Raw genomic sequence first — 24,719 nt, forward strand, 5'->3', positions numbered from 1 at the left:
CAGCTTCCTTGCCCATGTCCCAGTGCTCTGGAACAAAGTACCTCCTTAGCTATGAAACAACCCTCTGTACCCTGTCGTCAGGAAACACCTCAAAACTTTGCTGTTTTACTAATAGATGACCTTCACGTAGCTTGTTTCCACCTGTACCTGGTACCTCCCTCCCCACCATCCGTTGTAAGCAGCGCCTAGATGCCCATGGGTTTTGTGCGCTCCTACAAAAATGTACAAAATAAATAAATACATATATAATTGGGGGGAAAAAGCAATCTAAACTTGGAACATTTCTTTAATGTAAGATCTTTACATCGTTTTGGATTGAGATGTTCCCCCATAATAACCCAAGTGCATTCCGTACCCGCTGCTTGAATTCGATCTTCTCCTCCATGGTCATGGTGTCCGCCTTGGCGATGACCGGGATAATGTTGACCACCTTGCTCAGGTGCTTCATGAACTCCATGTCCAGGGGCCGCAGCCTGCACGTGTAGACAAGAAAAGTTTTGAAGAAACCCTCACGTCTTGCAAACACTCCATTCTTCCTACTTTGTCACTCTTTTTCAAGATGGTTTGTTTTCAGTCACCAAATATGAGAGCTTTATTTAGTGGGATACATTTAATAATTGTAGGGAAAATGCCAGGGGTTGTGTTGGCTTTTATATATAGTACTTTTTGCCATATGTCTCGTGGTTATAGTGGTAGGGTGGGAGTCCTATATGATAGGGATATTTATAATGGTGGCTCTGGCAGGGTAGGTCATTTGTTATGCCGATATGGGCAAGGTGGCAGTGGGGGGAAGGTATATAGTGCCCTGTGTGATGGGATTATAATGACAATGGTTGGATAGGCATTTGGTGTTCTGCCTGATAAGACTTATCGGGAGAGGAGAGCTGTAAGTGTTTGGTGCTACAGTGTGATATGGATAGTGGTGATAGCAGTGGGATAGGTGTATGGTGTCTGGAGTTATATATGTAGTGGTGGCAAGAGTGGCACAGGTCAACGATGCCCTGTGTGGCCATAGTAGCAGGGGCAGTGGTGTGATAGGTGTCGGGTGACATGTGTTGGCAGCAATGGGCCATACATACGAGTGTCCGGTGGGTGATATGAAGTACAGGCAGCAGTGCACTCGAGTGTCCGGAATCCGTTTCTTTCGGGCAATGTTCACTTCTTCTTTGAGAAATTTTTCATATTGCTCATTGATGAATTTTTCAATGGGTTCCCAGCTAGGGGGAGGTAAAAGGAAAAAAGTCAGTACTAAGGAGCATGCAAGAGACAGTGAAGGATAGAATAATGCACATTGTAATTGTTTATTTGTAAAGCGTGTATACACAAGTGAAGTGCTTCAAAGAGCTTCAAGGCAGGAAGGGAACACAGGAATACAGTTGTCATTCTTAGGCCTTGAAGTTAATGAATGATCTAACAAAAAATAACTAGCATACTACACCTGAGGAATTTCTACTAGTGCAAGGGCATGACAGGAGGGAATGAGAGAAGAGGGGGGGAGAAGGAAAGGGGCATGCAATCAGTAAACTACCAAACTATGTCAAACGACTTAGAAACAATAGTGGAAGCATGGCCCTTGCCAATATCGCTCCCTGCCTCTGACACCACCAGCAGAGTATCCAGTCTGACCCTAAGGAAGGGGTGTGCCAAAATGGCCGTTCACCTGAGGTGGCATCACGACTTGCACCAGTAGCCCTGATCGAGGGTGGACAATGGGAGCTAGGTATGGGCACAGCATTAAGTATGGCATGCACTATAAGGCTATGAAGAAGCAGTGCTTCTACAGAGCATCTCACTGCGCCACCCCCAGCGGAAGTGTGTCAGACTATGGTCTCTTGTGGCGAGAAATGGAACTACAGCTATAGACGGTCTTTCAAAGCCTCCTGTAACACTTTAAAGTTTGGTTTCTGGTACCCTAACTACCACTGTTTATACATCTGTGTGTAGATAGTAGAATTAGAAGTGGCAGCTAGGTAAATTGCTCCAGCTGGCATAGATTTTATGTTTTAGCAAATATGTAGCCCCATAAATGAAATTACATTTAAAACCTCTTTTTAACATTATATCCTGCTTATGAGTATGGCAGTAACAGTAAGTAAAAACATGTGGTATTTAAAATAACTTTTTTCATGGATTAGGATCGCATGGGATGTTAGAGAAAATAAAAAGTACTGCATGGAGCAACTAGCCCACATATATATATGTATATATATATATATATATATATATATATATATATATGCATATATATATATATATATATATATATACATGTGAAAAAACATTGTTAAAGGGACTTTATGGTTAAGTTGTCCCAATAAAAACCTTTGAAATTCTATGAAAAGGGGCGCTGTTGTGCGGCAACCCAAGATGGAAAACCACATATAAACTCAGCGCAGAGTGGACTTAGTTTTATAAATATCCCTGGCCATCACTAAATACGGTTTGCCAAATCCATGAGGGTCGACTGGCCAGCAGACAGTGCAGCTTTTGAGGTGTCGGTGGAGGACGACGGCAGCCCTGTGCCACAGAGATTGGAGCTTGTGATGCCTGCAAGGGAGGGAGACAGAAGGCGGACACAAGGAGCGGTGTGCCGGCGGTCGAGCACGCCACTTCAGTAACTGTGAAGAGGCAAGCTGGTGGGGCTCCGGCGATGGGCCCACTGGATCAAGGACACCAGGTGAGGCCTGCTCAGCCCTAGTATTACGGTGCTGGGAGAGATGGTGAGGAGACACAGCCTACTGGGAAAGTGTGGGCAGGCCCTGGGGCTATAGCCTTCAGCTGCCATTTTGGACAGAGTGCGCACCACTTGCAGGAGCAGTCATTGGCCCCACTAACACAGTCTCCCATATTTGCAAGCCTGACTGTATATATGGGTTCACTGTGGGGTCCTTAGGTGGGGAGTGTCTGGAGTGCTTTGGCGGGGCAGTGTACTTAACAAAAGGTAGGAGTGAGACCCTACTGTGCTACCCTTGCTACAGGACAATGTGATTGACACCAGCAGAATGGAGTGAGGGTGCTGGCTGATATTGGCAGTGGGGGGCCGAAAGGCTCAGGTGCCAAGAAGGACTGTGCCATGGACCGCTTTGATAAACCCACTGTGAAAGCTCCCACAGCCGCTGGTGACTCTCCAATCGTGGCGGACCGTTCTGAGGACCCCCAGCCAACGACCCCGGTTGACCTGCACCAGATGTTGGAAACGATGCAGCAGGGATTTGCCTCAATGAATAAAAAGTTAGATGTCATTACTATCCGTGCACAAATGGAGAAGGAAACGCAGCGCATAGCCGATGCCGAACAATGCATAAGCCACACAGAGGACACCGTAGCAAGACTGCAGGCGCCAGTTTCGACACTGACCCACGACATGCGACAAGTAAAAGCAAAGTACAGGGACATAGAATCGAGATCTCGCAGGAACGATATCTGTATCATCGCAGGAACAATATCTGTATCATCGGGGTGCCTGAGGACACCCTCAGAGGCAACGTGGAGGTTGTGGTGGAGAACCTGCTGCGGGAATTGTTGGATAACCCTGGATGGTCCCCACATTTTATGGTTAAAAGAGCTCACAGGGCGGTGACTACAAAGCCAAAACCAGCGGATTATCCTCGACCGATAATTGCTCGCATCATGAATTACTGAGACAGAGGCTTGATACTTCGGGCAGCATGTGAAAAGAAAGAGTTAAAACTAGGTTCTAACACAGTGCAGATATACCCGGATTATACGGTGGCGGTACTACAAGAAAGGCTGACTTTTATGGGTGTAAAGAAGTTGCTCAGACAACATAATGTGGCCTATGTTATGCTGTACCTGACCCAACTAAGAATTCACCACAACAATACGTCTTTTTTACGGTGCCTGACGAAGCTGTGGCGTTTGATGAGGCACAGATCCCGTGGCCATCCAAACGGGCAGTGGACTCTACATAAGGGGATGATCAGGGACTAGTTGAGAGCAGTAGATCCTGTGGAGATGTGTTGATAGCATCTATGGTTTTGGAGTGCCTAGATAAGTTTATATGTATCCTTGCGCTTGGATTACCAAGTGCACATCGATAACCCCACATTGCAAGGTAACAGTTGCACCACCATGCAAATGCATTGGTGTTGTTCACAGTTGGTATTGGGGGTGGGGATTGCATGGCCAGAGTTTGGGGAGCTATAAGGGTGAGGAAGGGGAGTTGCGGTTTAGGTGTTGGGGGATGGGGTAGCAAAATGCACTTGGTAACAGATTGGTTAGACATGGGTGGACGGTGTGTCTGGTCCACAGCTCATAACGAAACAATGAAAGTTAGATGGCAAAGATGGAAGTAATTAATTTACTTAGCTGGAATGTCAGAGGGTTGGGGTGCCGAGTCAAGGCGCACAAGATAATAGCTTATGCTGACAGGCTGAAGGCGAATGTTCTCTTTTTACAAGAAACTCACATGTTTGGTACGTGGGCAGAGCCGCTGGAGGGTGTGATGCTATTAGAGTTTACACAAATTATTTGTCTCATGTCAGAGGGGCCATGATACTGATACACCACTCCATTCCGTTTGTATGTTTACATTCTAAGGTGGACGAGAATGGACGATTTGTGGCGGTGCACAGTATATTGCGTGGTTGGGAGGCACTTTTGCTCAATGTGTATGGCCCTAATTTAGATGACCTGGATTATTACCTTATCTTATCTTATTTTAAGGAAACGTGTAGAGTGCAACATAAGCCCAAAGGCATCTTGGCGCTAAAGCTAGAGGGAGATCTGTCAAGTCCACAGGAAGCTAAAACATAAAAATCTTAAGCGCTCAACTGAACAATAGATGCGATTCAATGCTGCGCAGAGGGAGAGGAAGCTGGTTCCAGGCCTTAGCAGCTGCCACCGAGACAGCGTGCCCACCCATGCGGGCAAGCCTGACCCTCGGGGGCTGTATGATCTTCAGATCCTGTGAGCACAATGACCTGGCAGGTATGTACAGCCCAAACTTCTTCTGAAGGAATTCGGCTCCTAAACCATAGAAGGCCTTGTGTACTATGCACAATGTCTTGAACCTAATACGTTTCTCCACTGGGAGCCAATGAAGATGCCTCAATAGCAGAGTCATGTGAATGCCCCAGGGGAGGCGAAGAACGGCTCTAGCAGTCGAATTTTGCAGCAGCTAGAGACGCTGCATCAGATGCTTAGGGAGATCCAGGTAGAGGGCATTACAATAGTCAATGTTGCTGATGACTAAGGAAGAAACAACAAGGACATGTAACTTAGCAGGAATACATGGCAGGACCTTCCGAAGAGTCTGTAACTTAAAATGAGCTTTTTGGCATACAAGAGAGACCTGGTCAGCCATAGAAAGAGAGATTGAAATTTTCACGCCTAAGTCTTTCACCGAGGAGACCAGCTGAGGAAAAGAGCAAAGACTCTCCAGCCAGAACTCTGGGGTCCAAAACAAGGAGGGAGTGGTCGTACCCACTACCAACACCTCTGTTTTCCCACCATTGAGCTTAAGCCAATTTCTCGCCAGCCACTCACCAATGGCTAACAGACATTTTTTCAATTGGTCTGCGGATTCAGATTTAGTAAGATCCAGCCGCACAATGATTTGGGTGTCATCGGCTTAGGAATAACATAACAGACCGAAAGCATGGATTATAGCCAGAAGATGTTGGCTATATAAATTAAACAAAGCGGGAGACAGAGAAGGACCCTGGTGAACACCACACAAGAGAGAGAACACCCGAGAATAAAATGGTGGAAGAGGAACAGACTGAGAATGACCTGTCAGGAAAGAGGAGAACCATAGCAGTACTTGGCCAGAGATACCAGTGGTGGCATGGCGAGAGATCAGGGTGGGATGGTCCATGGTATCAAAAGCAGCTGATAAGTCTAACAAAGTCAGAGCTCCCACCCCACCCTTGTCAACCAGATGAGTTAAGTTGTCTACAACAGAGACCAGGACCGACTCCATACCCCTACCAGGGCGAACCGAGATTGAAATGGATCCAAGAAATTAGACAATTCCAAAAATGTACTGAGAAGGGGGGGGACACCAGAGATTCCAACAACTTCATCAAACAAGGGATTACGGAGATAGGACGGAAATTAGACAGCACTGCCAGATCAAGGCTAGGCTTTTTCAACAGAGGAATGATAAGAGCGTGTTTCAAGTTGTCAGGAATGATCCCGGAAGTAAAGGAGTCATTGACAGCCTTAGTAAGTCATACCACAATATCACCGGAGATATCTTTAAGTACAGATAGTGGAACCAAATCCTGAGGGGAAGCAGATTTGAGGCTATTGAGCGCAACCAGTACTTCCTCCTCTGAAAACACTGGAAATGAAGACCAATGCAGTGCCAATTACGCAGCAGGGATAGCACCAGACGAAGAAGAGTGATTATGCAACGAAGAAGGGCAAGATGTAACAATACCTTCTTCAATGCTATCTTCTCATTGAAAAACAGAGTGACAGAGTCACACATTTCCTGCGAGTTGGGGATACCAGGCTGGGGCATAGCCTGTACGGCGAGAGGTTGAATAACTGCAAAAAGAGCTCTTGGCTGGCTGATAGCCTGTTCAATTATACTACTAAAGTAGCTTTGTTTTCCCACCCTAATAGCTTTTTGGTAATCAAGCGTGGCACGCCGATAGAGAAGACAATGCTCTGATAAATGGGCATACCTCCATGTCCTTTCAGCCTGTCTCTGGTGAAGTTTTAGGGTTTTGAGCTGAGCGGTAAACCATGGCTCCGACCGAAAGATCCTTATCAGACAAGGTTTACATGGGGCCAAACTCTCAGCCACAGATGTAGACATCTGGGAGAAGGCTGCCAGAGTACAACTAGTAGCCACGTTAAGATCCTCAAGGATCAAAGATGTACAATTAGCAAGAGACACTTTATGTCAGCCTCGCTTCAAGGCCAACAATAGCAATTAAACTGTCAATTGTAGTCAACAACCATACACATGTAATGCAGTAAAAAGTAAAAGCAATGCACAGACTAAAACAATAAAACTATGGGTGGCAACCGCTGAGGGGCTTTAAACTTGAAGTCCTGGAACAGGACAACCTCACCTCTCGTTCTACGGAGACATATTTTGCACACAATACCCGCTGGCCTCAGTGAGTTGTGGGGGGGATTTTAATACCACACCTAACCTGGAGTTAGACCACACATCAACGTCATCCAGGGCCCTTTCGAATGCTGTTCGAACCATACTTCTGCATAATGCAGATCTGGGGCTACATAATGTATGGCGCACATTGAATGACATCTGCAGGGAGTACACCTATTAATCTTCAGTGCACGATATACATTTGCGTATAGATATATGGCTGATCACTGGGACACTTCTCACTAGGGTTGTGGGATGTTCTATCCTTCCATGCAACTATTGGGACCATTCCCCCATTATGCTGAACTTGCAGTTGTCGGAGCGCAACAGGGCGCACCCAAACTGGCGGTTTAAACCTGCTGCGATGCAAGATCTCACCTTTAGGGTAAATTTGCAAGAGCATGTGGCACTGTATTGCGACACAAACGTGGTCATGAGCGGGATAGCTATCTCAACTGAATGTGGAGTCCTGAAAAGCATATGGAGGGAATTGGGGCACCACAAATCCACCTTTCATGCCTAACAACAATGATATGCTCAAGACCCCTCACAGGAAGTGAGGAGGGACATGAAGAAGGAGCTAGACGCTTTCAGGTAGGCAGCCAGTATAGAGCTGAGGTACTTTCACAAACCAACAGCAGCCAGAGGATATGGGGAAACAATGCAGAGGGAAATGTAAATGATTGCCTCAACTGCCTAATCATTGGTTGTCTTATGTTATTGAGTATGCATGGGATCCTAGTTGTTGATGGGAAGACCAGTTGTGTAATTTGTACCCATCCCACACATGGTTCAAAAAAGGAAAGTATGGCATGGAGACTCACTGGTGTTGGCCGGTCAGGAGCTGAGACTTTCATGGGGTCAAACTCCAGAATGGATCCATCCTTTACCTACCTAATGGATCAGATAGGCAGAGGAAGATGTGCAGAGGCTGCTGCCCATTAAGTGGGCAGAGTGAATCTACACCAAGGCAAACAAAATCACAATAACTGAGCTAGCTCCCAAGTGAGAGGGAGGTATGCAAGTATCTTCCCATTCTGGAAGGAAGCCACTAAAGATCAATGTTTGATGTATGCCATACCTCAAAAGATGCAGAATTATGTTTCTGAAATTATCCCCAAACATTCCGTCTTTGGGATGGAAAACCCAAAATGAACAAATTTCCCTCCTGGAGGAAGTCCATTTTTATAATAAATCACTATTGTGAAAGAATCAACATACCTAATTCAAGGTACCCCTTTTAGCATTTAAGTCTGCCCCCACAGATGTGGTGGGCTAACAGCACCTCTTTAAAGAGAGGGAATCCACCTTGGCACTCGTCTAGGTGACTCTATGTCCTAAGAAACACCCTTAATAGTACACAACTAGCAGTGCAGAGCACTCTGACTCTACCAATGAACATAACATTCTCGACAAATTGTAATAACTCAGTTCCCTTGAATCTAAGCAGGTCTCTTACCTAATATCCCTTCTAATAGATGATGCCTTGATGAAGAAAGATAGATCAGGCCTAACTCCTCCCTCGTCTGTTTGTTTGTGTACCATCTACATCCATTGCTGCCTTTGTTCCCTAAAAAAGTGCTTGGGCCTCATTACGACCCAGGCGGTAAGTTACCGCCTGGGCCGTGACTTTACCACCATGGCGTAAACTACGTTTACGCCATGGTGGTTGGCGGATTTACCGCCCCATTCCAACCTTGGCGGGCGGTAAATCCCCATTTTCCCATTTACCCTTCCCCATTCCCATTTTGCCCCATAGGGCATAATGGGAGTGGGGAAGGCGTTAATTACGCCACCGTAAATTACGGTGGCGTAATTAACTCCATGGTCCCTTAGCGCCATGGATTTTAACACCTGCTAAAAGCAGGTGTTAAAACCTCCATGGCGCTAAGGGACCTCGTACTCAGGCGGTAAGGGTCGGCGCTGTTTACGCCGCCGTAAAACCCTTACCGCCTGAGTTGTAATGAGGCCCCTTGTCCTTTCTGAGTTACCTCACAAACCATGCTCAACATCTACTATTCTTATCGAAATTAGTGTTTCTTCTGAATGACTTAAATGCATTGGGGGATTGCCCCTTCAAAGATAAACATCCAATGAGTAGTTGATGATATATACGATCTAGAATTTACACAATTAATGAGCAGGCCACAACATTTTCTCTCTAACCCCCGCCCTTCTCACTTCATGGTATCAACCTCCTTTTTTTAATTGTTTTTTATTTTTGTTTTTGATGCACGCACCTTTGCAACATAGTTAATAAACAGGACAACATACAATACAGTTAAGATTGAAACTATACACTACAGTAATTAAAAATAAAAAAATGGAAAATTTACAAATAACAAGGAATAAAAAGCAAAACAGTACAATGACACATGAACGACATTATCATTTACACCTGATTCACTTAAGGTCTCTCAAACCTAAAATACAATCCTATGTGAAGATTTGCACTAGTATAACACAATAACACAAGGTTTTCCACGAAAGCGTCCAAGATATTCACATATTTGATGTCAATGTTACTCTCACGACATCTGTTCAACATAAGCAACAAAATTACATCATTACATTAAGATGCAAAAAATGTCTGTATTAATCAATTCATCTCATGACTCCAGATGGTTTTCAATGATTTTCAAAAGGTTCAATAGCGCCAAAGTAATAGATGTTTTATGTCCACGCATACATTGATACCACAAGGTGTCAATCAAAAAAACAGAATTGTGTTTATCATATGAGCCAAGACAATTGGATCTTGATTTTTCAAAAAAAGCACAATGAATTAGCAGATGCTTTAGTGTTTCATGTTCACTGTCAACATTGCAGAATCTACATTTCAAGTCATTTATATCACCATTTTTGTTACACCAATTCATCATGCGTTCTTTAGTTGGAAAAAGGTTCAATCTAAATCGCATTAGCATTATGCGAACCTTATAGCATGGTACCTGTATAATATATGTAATATATGGCTTTTGCTTATGTCTAAATTTGGCATATTCGACATAAGACTTATAAATACCTATCAAATCACAGGTTATTGCCCAATACCTTTGGTAGATTTTTTTTCACAATCTGGGGACAAGTTACCAGATCACCAAGAAACATTGCAATTGCATCCAGGGACTCTTTCAATTGGTTGAAAAATAGTGTCAAATATTTCGGTTTGCCACTGGATATCATCGCTGCAAGATCTTCAAATAAAGAATTCTGTGGAGGCTTCAACATTATTGGCAAGTTAGCCATTCTCCTCCATACCAGCCTTGAGGCCAATGAGGTTAGGCCAAGTTTTTGTATGAGGATTGCATTAGGAAGTGATTTTGGCAGCTGCAAAACTTCCTTCCAAATCCTACCTTGAATAATATTAAGGACCGCCAATCGGTAATAGACAAAGATCAAGGCCATATAAAATGACCGCTTCAACCTTCAAAGGGTAGAATTCTATTAACAGTAGCAAGGAGAACCTACAAAGCTTATGTAGTATGATCTTCATCTGACCTGTCAGAGGAAGAATTTTGATGGAGATAGACATTTGCCATTTCATTATAGAGTTAGTGTTGGTCAAGGAGTATGCAAGATATGTCATACCCAAGGAGCGTGGAATAGCGACACTGTTCAAGGTCTATTTATATGAACCAAGTTTTCTTTTGTTCGTAAATACCACAATGTTAGACTTTTCAGGATTAGGGATAAGATTGTGTTGTTCGCAAAATCCAGCAAAGTGAAACCATTTTTTTTGTAAGCCAAACGGAGTACGATCTAGTAAAATCACGTAGTCGGCAAAAGCAAGCCAATTTATTCGCAAGCCACCTAGTTTGACTGGAGAATTCTGAGTGTATGTCCAAAGAGTATCGATATCCGCTAGGTACAAATTAAATAGAATAGCAGCTAGATTGCGCCCCTGTTTAACACCTATATATGTTTGGATCAGATCAGTTAGTAATCCAGTAAAATCAATTCGCACTCTATAGTGTGTCTTGTTATGTAGGAGTGCAATCATGGCTATGATATGGATGGGAATCTGAAACCGTTGCATTTTTTTCCAAAGTATTTCCTTAATGACACTTTCAAAGGTGGATGATAGATCAAGTAAAGCCATAAAAATGGGTCAGTTTTCAGATTGCCTGGAAAATATGGAAAATATGTGATAAGATAGTGGTATTTAACTGGGTTCCCATTGACTTCCTAAAGCCAGTTTGGAATCGCGAAAGAGTTTGTCTAGATGACATAAATTGATTCAGATCCTTAAGAACCAAGGACGTAAAAACTTTCGCGGCCACATCCAGTAAGGTGATAGGTCTAAAATTGGCCGGGTTGTCAATCAGACCTTTTTTATGGAGAGGGATGATGATGGCTGTAGCCCATGAGGTGGGAATCATCTTTGAACGAAAGATGTAATCAAATCGACCCTTCAAAAAGCCAGCCCAAAATTTCGAGTCATCCTTAAGAACACATGGCGGAATGCCATCAAACCCGGTCGCCTTTAAAAATGTCAATTTCTTGACAACTGCAACTATGTCCTCGATCACCCACAGGCAGGACACAGGCATAGATGTAAGCAAATATTGTGTCACAATAGAATTGAATCTTAGGGGCAATGCATATTTTGATTTAAAGAAGTCCATCCAGATCTGGCCATTGACTGAAATGTAACAGGGCTTTTCCCAGATGGATCTCTCAAAAGGGCCCAGATCTCACAGGTTTTTTGTGTTTAAAAGGGTAATCATATATTTATTTTTTTTGGTAACTGTCTTAAAATATTTAAGGTCATTTTTATACCTTGCTACGTTTCGATCTTTTGCCTTTTGACAATCAGCAAAGTTAGTCGCGTTGACTGCACTTTACGAATTGCTGCTTTTTTTGTTGTTTGGCTCTTGCAATAGCGCTGCTAAAGGTACGAGAGTTATACGTAGGTTGGCCCTGCTTTTGCTGGATAGCTAGCGAAAACAAGTGTTTGCAAATCATAACCTCATTCCATGCATCAAAAGCACTGCATTCGATATCTGACTCTAGATTCTCATTAGAGATCAAAACATCACGATTCACCAAGTATGTTAATTTCCTACACAAGGCAGGAGACCATCTTAATGATAGCATATGTCTATCTAATTCTGGTAGGACCAATGATCAAACAGATTCATAACTCCGAGTTCGGAGAACAAAGAAACATTTTAGAATCCCATGGTCACTACTATTCAAGTGATTTATAACACATGCGGTAGAATGCCCTGCCAATGCACCTGATAAAGCAATATAATCAATGCACGAAGTAATGTCCCCACGAGACCACGTCATGGGTGTTACCTCTGGTGAAAAAGGAATTATTTGAATATCCCATGCTTTCAAAAACTTCAACCAGAGCAGACCTCTCTCGTGAGATAACAGAGAGTATGAACCTGTCTGATAACATCATGGGGGGCGGTGTTCACAACTAGGGTTGAGTTAAAATCTCCACCAATAATGATTTCAGCATTCGGGTTCTTGATGAAAACCTCGATCAGTAATGGATTTAGATTCTGAATTAGAACATCCAAGCACAAAGCACCTGGGTTCCAATACAGAGATACCACCAAAAAAGAGTCAATTGCCTCGGAAATAAATGAGACCATGATTGCCAGAATCTCAGGCGAGGCATAAACCAATTGCAAGTTCATTTGAAATTCCTTTTTTACAAGTATTGCCAAGCTACCTCGTGGCCTCCCGGCCATTAATCTTTCAGCACGCATACAAAAAGCAGTATATCCGGCCATTAATCTTTCAGCACGCATACAAAAAGCAGTATATCCATCAAGTTGGATATATCTCATTGCCATAGTTTATTGCAATAGCAGTATAGCAGGATGGTCATCATAGGGCAATGTAGAGAACCAAGAATACAGATTCTTGAAACCACAACAATTCCAAGAATTTAAAAGCAAACTGTTTTATGACTTTTCAGTCTGAGGAGTATCCTTAGCAAGAGATTTCATTAGTGGTTCCAACCATGCAAGCCCCGATAAAATCTGAGCAACCGAATCAGATTGTATCCTTATTTTTTCGTTAAGTGCGACTATTTGGTGATCTATTCCCATAGCATTTTTCACTGGTGTTATCATGGGAAGCTGGAAATCAATAAAGGTTGTAGCTGCTTCCATTGAGTGAAAAGCAAATAAATGATAACCCAACATTTCAAGTTCATTTTGGTAATCCCATATTAGAGTGCCAATAATGGGAGTGTGTAATTTGCAGATCATCAGAAATCAAATTACACAAAGCAGTGATTAAGTGAAACACTTTCATCAGGGCTCGGGGCTGAGCGATTTAGATTTGTTTTTTCAGTCATTACAGTATTAATCTCCCAACCCATCACCAGTTTCATTTCCGAGGAGATCTCCTCAGCTTTCTCAGGTGGGATCTTCTGAAGCAGTTTCGCGTCCAAAGTTGGGTCCTTGCCACACAGCTTAGGAATTGAAGGAAGTGAGCTCGCCAAAGTCTGTTCACATATAGCCACATGCTCCGACTCTGTCAAAATCTCATTACCCTGTCTAACTTCAGGACCTGATGTCTTAGACGCACCACTCGGCATGCAAGCGTTGCCAGTGGCACTAGGATTACTGACCGGTGCACTTGGATGGACCACATTTTCAATACTATTGGATAGAAGCATAGTTTGAGACGACATTGTAGTCATTTTCTTATCTATTTTTTCAAAAGATCTTTGTAGTGGAGACTGTATTAGCAGGGGAGTGGTGGTCTTGTGAGATAAAGGCCCCACTACTATGCCCTCGTTCTCTACCCCCTCTAATTTCACCGGCAAATTTTTTGATTTAACATTTGCATGGTCCTGAGATGACATTAAGGCATTACTGATTTGATTTCCCTTGTTTAAAGTCAGATGTACTTGACTTTCAGCATTTAGCTGGTTCAAGGCAATGATCAAGTCATCAGAGGAAATGTTAGCAATCTTTTTGATTGCAGTGTTATGGTCTTTGATTTTTATGTTAGGTAATTTCTTAGATTTAGGCTTTGATGAGGTAAGGTTAGTGGAATTTGTGGTGAGCAGGCTAGCCTGATAGCGTCGTTCTTGGGCCCTTGCATGCATTTTTCTAGCTTTACGTGACATAAAAAAGGTATTCTGCGGCTCACTCTGCTGAACATCCTGTTTGTCTATCTGATTTTCAGAGGCGTTAACCACAGCCGTATTGAGATCAATTAGGTCAGTTAATGCTGAGGGGCTATCAGGAGAAACTTTCTCCACTTCCGTGTTTGGAGGAATGGATATATCCTGTACCCCCATCACTGCATCCATTGTTACTAGATTTGCTCTGAGAAGAATATTTTCTAACACCAAAATGCGATCATGCTGAAGCTTGGCAACTTCCATATAATCAGGTAACGTGGCCAGATTTCTTGTGTCAGTGATAGGGTTTTGCTGATGGACAGTTTCAGCAAAATATTTTACTAGGGGTTCGAGGCCCCTTATTAATGGACAAATTTGTGTGCACTGTTCAAGAGTAGAAACAGACGGGGCATATTGGGTCTTTTGTGGGCTAATATGGTCCTTCACCAACTTGGGGGCCCAAAAGGTATGGCATTTCTCCTGGGCAAGCATAAAACCTTCTATTCTGCTTAATCTGTTTGAGATGTCGGTTGTTAATAAGCTCATCTTATTAATATCAGTATGTGTATATTCATGCCCTTCATCAAGTAAATTTAAGATCTTTGTCAGAACAGGAACATTTTGAAGTTCTTGATGATTAAGATCAATGAGGGTGTCTTCTAGTGGGTAAAGTGGTAAAGAGGAATTTGGAGAGCGTCTTTGATCACCAGACGTTTTAAACTTGTACGGATCAAATGTTAGAACTGGTGACTGAGAGTCAATTATCTCCCTGGGGTTCATGGTTGGTTCAAAAGATGGGGAACTCACCTTGATTTTATTATTATTCAGTAGGGGTCCCAAATCAGCGTCTCTTTTAGACAACAATTGTTTTAAATTAGCAGCCACTGCAGCATGAAAATGCACTTGCTCTCGAACACCATTCGAGCACGCTGCAGGAGTTGAAGGACCAACTGACAATCGAGCATGACGGCTTAATTCGGCCAGAACCACTGGCGCTACAAGCGATGTGTCAGTTGGAGGAATACCAGACACATCCCCTGCAAAACCAAGTAACGAATTATCGTTAATTGGGACATTATGCGCCGACTTGTCACTGGACGAAACACCTCGAGGTGCACCAAGAATTACATCCTCATCAGCCATGGACATCATTTTACCTTTTACAGGTGTTTTGCAAGGGTATATGTCTTCAGCGATATCAGGTGTTCCACTCGACTCCACTTCCACCACACCTACGGTGGGGCACTGAGCCCCTTGAGGCTGGCTCAATGCTTCCTCGCCTGGAGTGGCGTCAGATGGAGCGTCAGTTAGCGTTTTATTTGGCAAACCGTTGTGACACCATATTAATCAGAGGCTACAACCTATCAATTGCGTTATAATTACCTCCTGAATGGCAACAGAGAAGAAAAATCCTCAACAGCACAAGAAATGTAAACAATTAAGTTCCCAGTTGCTCAACTGAGCAGTGTGCCGAGACCCGCTAAGTTCAAAGCGTAAAGGCACACACACAGCGATATACACACACACCTTTTCGGCAAATATAAAGCACAATCCAAAGTGATTTGATAAACCTCAAGTATCAAGAAATGACCACATCCTAAACACTGTTATGAGCACACGCACCTCACCCACCCATCCGAACACCCAAACAGCCAAGCCACTTGTCCCACTTGGTGTGCGCGTGGGTGCGCGAGCACCTGTCGTAAAGTAAGGCTGCAGAGAGCGGAGGGGTGGGTCAGGGCTCAGAGAGACTAAAGGGAGCTGAAAAACAGATGGAGGTGAGTGAGGAAAAGGACAGTCCTAAGTCTAAGCGTCCAATGTTTGAGAGTCCAAAGTCACGAAGAACCCGTATCAGTATATTTACATGTAGTCTCTTTAATGAAAACTTGGTCCACGTTTCCACACACGGCAATACAGCACTCCCAGCCAAACAGCCAAGCCACTTGTCCCACTTGGTGTGCGGGCAGGTGCGCGAGCACCAGCCGTAAAGTAAGGCTGCAGAGAGCGGAGGGGCGGGTCAGGGCTCGCAGAGACTCAAAGGAGATGTAGTCTCTTTAATGTCAACTTGGTCCACGTTTCCACACACGGCAATACAACTTCTTCTTGCCGACGGCGCTCGTAGGCAGCACTTCCAGCCAAACAGCCAAGCCACTTGTCCCACTTGGTGCGCGCATGGGTGCGCGAGCACCAGCCGTAAAGTAAGGCTGAAGAGAGCAGAGGGGCAGGTCAAGGCTTGCAGAGACTCAAGGGAGATGTAGTCTCTTTAATGTAAACTTGGTCCACGTTTCCACACACGGGAATACAACTTCTTCTTGCCGCCTGTGCTCATAGGCAACCTCATTTCACAGACCCGATTGACCCATCAGAAAATTCCAAATGAAAGAGAATGGGGTATAGATCCAAAGCAAAGACTTGGGCATGACCCTCTGCTCTGAACCTTATATCCAGCATCTCCTTGGAAACATTGCCCCCATTTACTCTTTTCATACAGGTTACAACTTGCAGGAATTTATTGAAAGAGAAATGGCTGCCATCCTTGACCAGATGGTATATTTAAAATGTAGATGAGGATATATGCCAAAGCAATTGCAGTTCGTGGTACACTGGGGCTGTGAGACACCTCAAACAGAAAAGCAACTAGGAAATACATTAGCACATGTCATAACTCCCCAAGAATTAAACCAAATATTGCATCTACTACCGGCTATATAAGCAGCCTTGTTCATGACAAATAAGCTGCCATAGAAGGCTAAAATGGGCAAATCTGAAAACCCCATCAAGATGCACTACAGGATCTACGAGGAATTGGTGTTGCTTCTACACCTTGGCTGTTTGGCGGTATTAAATCTACTTCAAGGTTAAAATGGACACTCTGTCTCCAACATAGCAATCATTGGCTCTTAATAAGGTGTGACATTGACAAAGAAACCCAAGAGCCTTGCATCATAAGGGGAGCATCCCCTAAAGTGTCACAGAGTCCCCCACCATTTGTCCCGACCTGAAGCCCGATGTCACTAATATCCAGACAGCAGATAAACAAACCTCCTCCCCCACAGACAGTTGCAGTGCCAAGGTTACCAACCTAGGCTTGCCCATGTTGACTCTTCTCATCACCTCACTCATCAATGCTTAACTTGACTCAGGAACAGTCCCCCATATGCTTAATCATTTTATCAGATTTAGATGCATGCCTGATAGCGATAGACACAGAGGAAACCTTGATAGAGTGTGGCCATTCATGATGAAGGGTTTGGACAAAATGGTGTTTGGAGCTAACGTCTTAAGTTGGGTGGTGGCCATGGATAGAGGACCAACTGCAAGGGTAGAAGTGAACAGTGCACTGACGGATCCCTGTAGCTTAACGAGGGGAACGCTGTGAAAGTTGACAGGAAGTCAAGTTCACCATGCAGAGCCTGCGCACTCATGAAATCATTACCAAGACAAAGCATCACACTGACTGTATAGAAGTCCTATTAGATTCTGGGTCTGACATTTCCATATTTGAGTCCAGTCACAAGGCATTATTGGAGCACCCTGATGTGCGCAAAAATGCAGAAATACCTACACCCACAGGACAAACGTTGGCAGATAATGAAGTGTATTTTGTAACTATTGAGCTTGAAGGTGAAAATTCCAAAGAAATGCAAGCACTGTTTTGGCCCAATTTACAAACCCAATACAAAGGGCTTTTGGCACTCCAGTATTGGCCACCACTATATATGAGACAAGCACCTGGAGGTGAAGAAGTTGTGACACCTGTTTTTCCAAGTGAAGTCTGCAAAAATATGCAAAAGAATGGGCAGCACTGGGATCTGTGCATCTGTTTAAATCCATGTAGGACATGATCTGGAATGCCCAGCACATGTAATCCCTGTTTTTACACCTCTCCCACCGCAAAGACAATATCCCATTATGCCACAAACAATGGCACACATACAAACCATATTTTAGGTCATATGGGGGATATAAAACCCTTCTTTTTTAGCAATTGTGGATGTACTCTTGCAGCACTAATCCCTACTACAAGGTTACAATCATCCCATTGATGTTATATGGAGCAGAAATCCGGGGGCTTAACTGCATTTAATTATTGACTAAACTCGAAACCTTAAACCCCAAATATCTTTCAGTGAGCTATTTACGAATTGTATTTGGCATCTGCTCCATACAGTCGCTCATAAAAAACAAACACATTACTATGCATTGAAAAATGATTAATGCAGAATATAACTCACCATTGGATCTGATATATAGAGATCACGAGACACTGCAGAGATACACCCTCTCGCACACCAAAGATAAGATAGTTAAAGAGGGACATGAATGATGATAGTATAAAGCTATTGAGCCGCTCTTTGTGACTTTCTCTCTTTACAAAACTAGGGTAATAACATACTTTAGAGTGTGGACAGAGAACAGAATATGATAGACATTGCCACTAGAACACATAGTAGAGAGCTCATTCCTCATATCTTAGAATTATACTCGTCAATAAATTCTTTCCCTAGCCATTTTCTGAGGCGATTAAATTTAAAATATAAATTTACAATAGCAGAAACTAGGGAAGTCATATGAGCATGATCTGGAAAAATTGTGCACCTGTACAATGGGTTTCCTACCATATATTGAAACTTACAAACCTCTAATTACCAGCTGTAATGATCTATTCCCCCTGAGTGCTGATTATTGGCTTACTTATGGGCCAAATGAACTTACATTTAGATCCTCGGAATTGCTATGGTCAAAGCTAATGGAGGGAAAAGATTGCATTCTCATCTACACCTTCACCAAATGTTGGCTACAGATAAAATCATCGTTAAATGGGATGAAAACTAACCTAGGTTCATAAATACCTGTGGATTTTAAAGGGTTGTAACATGAGGAAAGTACTAACTACAATCTATTTTACTGAGACTGAAAAGGTTTTATTTTTTTCTTGTATTTTTCTTAGCTCTTCCTTTTTTCTTTGTTTCCTTAATTTATGGAGGTTGTAAATGAACATTAAAAGAATTCTGCTCCTTGATTATAATGACCCTTGTGTAAAATAGTGTATGTTTGATGGAAATGGATAGTGTTAAAAGTCATTTAAATTGACTAGACCCCACTGTAAATAAAATAAAACATTAAAAAAAATATTGGATCAATTAATGAACCAATGGGTAATTATAAGTCCATATAAAACTCCTTTGTTACCTGTTTTTAAGCATGATGGTACCTGTTGTTTAGAATCACATCATAGAACTTTAAATGCACATTCTAGGACAGAGGCAGTCAAAAATCAGCATGGCTCAGTTGTTTTAGTCAAGATGCAACAAAAAAACCTTGATCTAGGTCATGGATATTTCATACAACCTCTAAGTGAGGAAAACCAGAAATACATAGCTTTGTCGTTTAGAGAAGTCATTTTGTGTTCACAGATATTCCTAACAGCTGGCAATATGTAGATGATATCTATGCCACTCATGAGGGCTTACATGAACACTTGCAGCAAGAGATTTAATCATTTGACCTTGGCTGCCAAAGAGTATTTGTTTAACTTCAATAAATCTAAAATAGCACACAGTGAGATTTTACACTCCCAAATAGGGCAGAGGCTTCCAGTGGATTTCCTCGACAAATGTGCAAAAATACAACTGCATAACACTCAGACAATTGCAGGCTATTTTAGGTCTTCTAATATATGGCAGATAATACTTGTCTATTTTTGCAGAGCTAGTGAAACCATTGTATGCTTTGATAAAACCAAATTTCAAAGCAGCTCAAGAGCACACTCACATTTTGTACTCATTGACACAAACTGGTCCTTTGCAACACAGAAATACTGATAAGGATTTGGATATAAATTTGATGGCAGGTGACAATGCTTCACATATACTTTTTGTAATTTAAGGGAGACAAAACCAATTGCATCTAAATCACATGTATATTCCTCTCTTGAATTGAGGTTTACACCAGAGGAGAACAACACACCTCTAGTTCACCTTGAGGCTGCCACACAAGCTAGTGTGGCTAACACAAAAGCATTACACACCAGATGGTGCAGTGAGCAGTGACCCAGCATGCCCCAGATGTAAACTATCACTATAAAGCAGAATAAAAAAGAATGTGTGACCTGACGTGGACCATGGCAGCAGAACCAGGTACTACATTACCTGAAATCACATTATTTGATTTTTATCAAGTTATATATTGTGATGGGTCAGCAATTCCAACTGTTGGAACCCGTTCAAAGAATGCAGATACATGTGCAGCCATCACAGAGCATTACACACATGACAAAAACGTTATATACTCTGCTCAGAGTGCTGAATTACATTGATTGTTGGGGGCTCTACGCCAAGCAGACTCACAGAAGCTCTCATTACTATTCTCAGATTCAGATTACATTGTCAGGGCTTATAACACAAATTTACATTGGTAGATTCAGAAGGATTTCAGAGAAAATAAGCATAAAACTATCTCTTTCAGAGAGATCTGGAAGCAAGTTTGAGACATTAAACAAACTCACCCTCTATTATGGCTGATGCGCACAAGAGCACATACACAAGGGCTCATTCATAGCACTGGCAATGCATTGGCAGAAAAATATGCCAAGCAGCACACAGTGAAAAAGACAGTGTCAGTCATAGCTCACTCAGGTACTTTAATTGATGAGGCAATTAAATAAGCATGTTTGGGTATTTTACTCACGCCAATATGTTTTCCATGCACTTATATTTACGAAATAGAGAATAGAAAAGCAGTAGTCACACTTCCTATGAAAAAGAGAGATCCCATTCAGTGGTTAACCCCCAATGAAGCAGATACGGAATAGCTAATAGCTACCACTCATGATGGACCTCTATCCATTTTGGGATTATTGCAACCATGCAGCTGCTTCTTGATAGATAATGGTGGTCAGGTTTGAGAAAACAGGTTTAGATATACATAGCAAACAGCGACAGAGGTCTGAAGACGCTCGTGGATCACAATAGAAAGCCAAAGGAGGCTCCTTTAAGAAAGACAAATTCTCCTTTTTAGATTCAATATTTAGATCACATATTCCCACTACCAGAAGGAAATAAGTACAATTATATTTTATTAATAGCAGATTCTTGCACATGGTTCACCTGGATGATTCCTCAGAAAACAATCAGTCATACAGGCACTGTGGGGTGTAGTAGCCATAAAGGCAACTCAGGCATTCCAGGCATTCCATGCTGATAATGGTCCAGTTTTCACAGGGCGGCTCTGAGAAAGGCTTTAGAGATGCATTTTTCAAATCTGTTTGGTCGAGAGATCAATGGTGTAATAGAAAGGGCGAATCACTCCGTAAAGTTGTGCCTGAGAAAATGCATCCTTTCACAGGGGGTATCTGGGTTGACCATGTGTCGCTAGTAATAAGAAGCTTAAATAATTTACCACGGCAGTCTCTAAGACACCTCTTGCTTAGGAGATAAATATGCATGCCTAATTGGCACACTCTTCCCAGTCCCCTCTCCTGACAAGAACAACTGCTGGCAGCAACGCTGCTGAGGGGCACCCTCCAGGTGGAAGCTGCCATGACCACTTCTGAGACCACCCTCAAGGCGGAAAATGGGCCTTGGATAAAATCCATGACAAGACTCCATTTGGCTATTCCTACAGACCGGCAGTGCAAGAAACAAACTGAAGCAGAATCGCCATTCTGCCTGTGATACCACCTAAGAGAGACATGAAACATGATTCTGTGTATCATCTGACAGCTGCTCAGAATAGTTACTGCAATGTTTTCAAGCAACAGTCCTCTTCCAATTGAGGAGCCTGAAGAACAGATAATGATTGACTTCCAAGATGATGCAGAATATGACACACTTCGCTACAACACATCAATTAAGAAAAGTACTGGGGCCCTGCCCATTTGGAAGCAGAAAGTCTCCTTAGTCTCTAAAGCCATGAAGGATTTTTATTAGGACAGACTTTTTTAAACTAATGTATATAATGTTGGCAGTGTACTTTAATCTCATATGGTTGAGTCTCATTATATTTTTCATTACACTGACATCTGGACCATTCCAAAATGATAGTCCTGAATTCCAATTACAGTTCCCATATATTTCAATAAAGGCAAATCAAGAAGGGGATTACAAATTTGATAATTCGTACAAGTTCCTTCCAGAGGCAGATAGTGCACGGCACATGTATTTTGCTAAATCAGTTATATTTGACTGAATTATTTTCAAACATGACTGAACAAACATGGTGGGAGACTGCGGGGTCAACAAATATAACAAATCAAGGGTGTTCATAGGTTGGACATGGCTGATTCCCACATTTAATGGATTTCTTAAATTAGACACAGTTGCAGAGTGCATACAATAATGCTAACCTACGTTTCTATCCTGATTGAAAGAATGAAGAAGGTGAGTTCTCGAGTGTATCATATAGGAAAGAAAAAGAAATGCAATGGCAACCAACTATGCATCAGGCCGACCTGTTTTGTGGACTGTTCAAGCAAACTAATGCAATAAAAGAAAAGATGGGACCAGTTACGGGCCATATTGTGCTTGGAAGTTCCACAACATTTCACTGATTCTAGCCATATCCGTACGTAGACTATGTCAAAGAATGCTTTCATAATATCACCTGAATGAGGTGATTCAATCCCTAGATATGGTCCTAAAAGATAAGAATTGAGCAGCCATCATACAGATAGCTGCTGTTCTGAAGCATGCATGGAGTGGGTGTGTCAGGAGGACAGCTACCTGCACCAACGCTGACCCTAGGTTACCTTGCGAGGAGGGACAGGTATCCATGACAGGTAAAACTTACACTTGATCACAAGCAATAATGCAAATCCTGCCCTGGCCAAGCATCGGTTTAAAGCCTTTACAATTTCCAAAGCTGAGCCTATATTTGGGCTGTTTGCAGAACAATTAGGTCGCAAATAGAGCTCACAAAAAGGGCCTGGAAGCATTCAACAGATTTATTAGAACATTGACATTCTCACTGACCAGTTGGCTGCTTGTGAAAATTGCTATACTAGGAACTTCACTCCTGTGGTGTGCTAATTGCAGAATCATGAGTGATAGCTGCAGCCAGCACTTTGAAGTTAACCTATTTCCTTTCAGAGCTTAATTTTGCAGATTCCTTGGCTATGCGCAGGGCTCTCCATTTGAACAACATTTAATCTTGTCCTTGATTTGGAACAAATCTGCACCCAAAGCCACAGCTAATTTGTGTGGGTTGTCCCAAGGAATTAGAGCTAGCTAGAAATGTAGGGGTCAGGTTCTCACCAAAATACTTGCGTCTTGGCAAGATGGACTCTCTAAAACCTTGTCCGGGCACAGACCATCTGTGTGATCCAGAGGCTGCTCCCACGTGTGTTTTAGCTGGAATTAATTGACAGACCAACAGCCACCAAAGCCAGCCATGGGAGTGTGCCTGGGGACAATCCGTTCTCAGGATGAAAATGAAGAATTTGTACCAAACCAATATGGAACGGATGCTCAGAGTTACAGGATGACCCCTGCTTCCTCCCTAACCCCTCTGCCACATGGGACGATGGCTTTGCCTGGTTCCAGGAATGCATGGGATGACCCACGACGTTAGCCTATCAAACGCAGAAGAGGCGGACATGGCTATCCCATTAGCTTGCAGGAAATCTGGAACTCAAATTCTGTTTGCTCACCACTTTGTTTTTTGGCACATCTCAAACAGTGATTAACAGCTAATACAAAGTTCACAGAGCCTGAAATATTGGTGAATCCGCATATATTTGAACCATCATCTTCCTCCGATAATCGTAAATTGTGAGCACTCCTCACACTTAGACACTGGAAGACCTTACACTACTCATCAAGGGCGGGGAAAAATGAAGTCACATTTTGGTGTACCGCAAAGAGCACCAATTTAAACAATGGACAATTTACACAAATGCGCTAATATCCAGTTCTATGTTGTGCTGGTTATTGATGATAAAATAAAAAAATGTATTCCAAATATCCAACTTCATATATTGAAGCAATGACCAGTGGCAGGAATTAATCTGAATGGTTCACATAAAATGTATTTGTTTATATGTCTTTCTTAACACTTATATACTTTTATGTACATAATACGCAGTCTGCTAGATGTTTAAGAGATTGTACATGCAGCTATTGCTTATGTAACAAATGATGAGGAAATATACTTTCTTTTTCCGGCAATATATGTAGCTTCCATGCAATATATAGCACCTACAGTGTGAATAAGGGTTTCTAGACGCTGTGGTAGGAAACTTGGCAAAGTAATTTTTGTGTATTTGCTCCGCTACATGCACACTTCATGGTTTGACTCACCTGCTTCGAGGAGGGTGACATGATGCCTGCCTTCATGACCTCACACACAATGACGTCAGGAGCCAACTCGAATCTGTGGGTTGAGACTGCTGTGACAAACTACAACTGTGCATAATGCAAATGTATGTTGCATGTTGCATAATAAACTGCTATCATTATAATGTACATGATCAATATTGAGGTACTCTAAAGTGAAGAAAATGCAATGAGAGATTAAACAAACTGGATG

General features: G+C 42.6%; 1 protein-coding gene across 2 annotated transcripts in view; it reads right to left on the reverse strand.

Annotated features, from left to right (window-relative positions):
- The window catches only part of SEPTIN3 (septin 3), a 133,205-nt gene that overhangs the window by 66,723 nt on the left and 41,763 nt on the right, over positions 1 to 24,719 (reverse strand). For both annotated transcript variants that reach the window (XM_069654393.1, XM_069654392.1), the window contains exons 5-6: positions 1,080 to 1,217; positions 356 to 473 (exon numbers count right to left, since the gene is read on the reverse strand). In XM_069654393.1, the coding sequence (XP_069510494.1) occupies positions 356 to 473; positions 1,080 to 1,217 (256 nt within the window). The remainder of the gene's footprint in view (positions 1 to 355; positions 474 to 1,079; positions 1,218 to 24,719) is intronic.

The sequence above is a fragment of the Ambystoma mexicanum genome, chromosome 3q (assembly GCF_040938575.1).
Source record: "Ambystoma mexicanum isolate Mex_15411 chromosome 3q, UKY_AmexF1_1, whole genome shotgun sequence".
Classification (NCBI taxonomy): Eukaryota; Metazoa; Chordata; class Amphibia; order Caudata; family Ambystomatidae; genus Ambystoma; species Ambystoma mexicanum.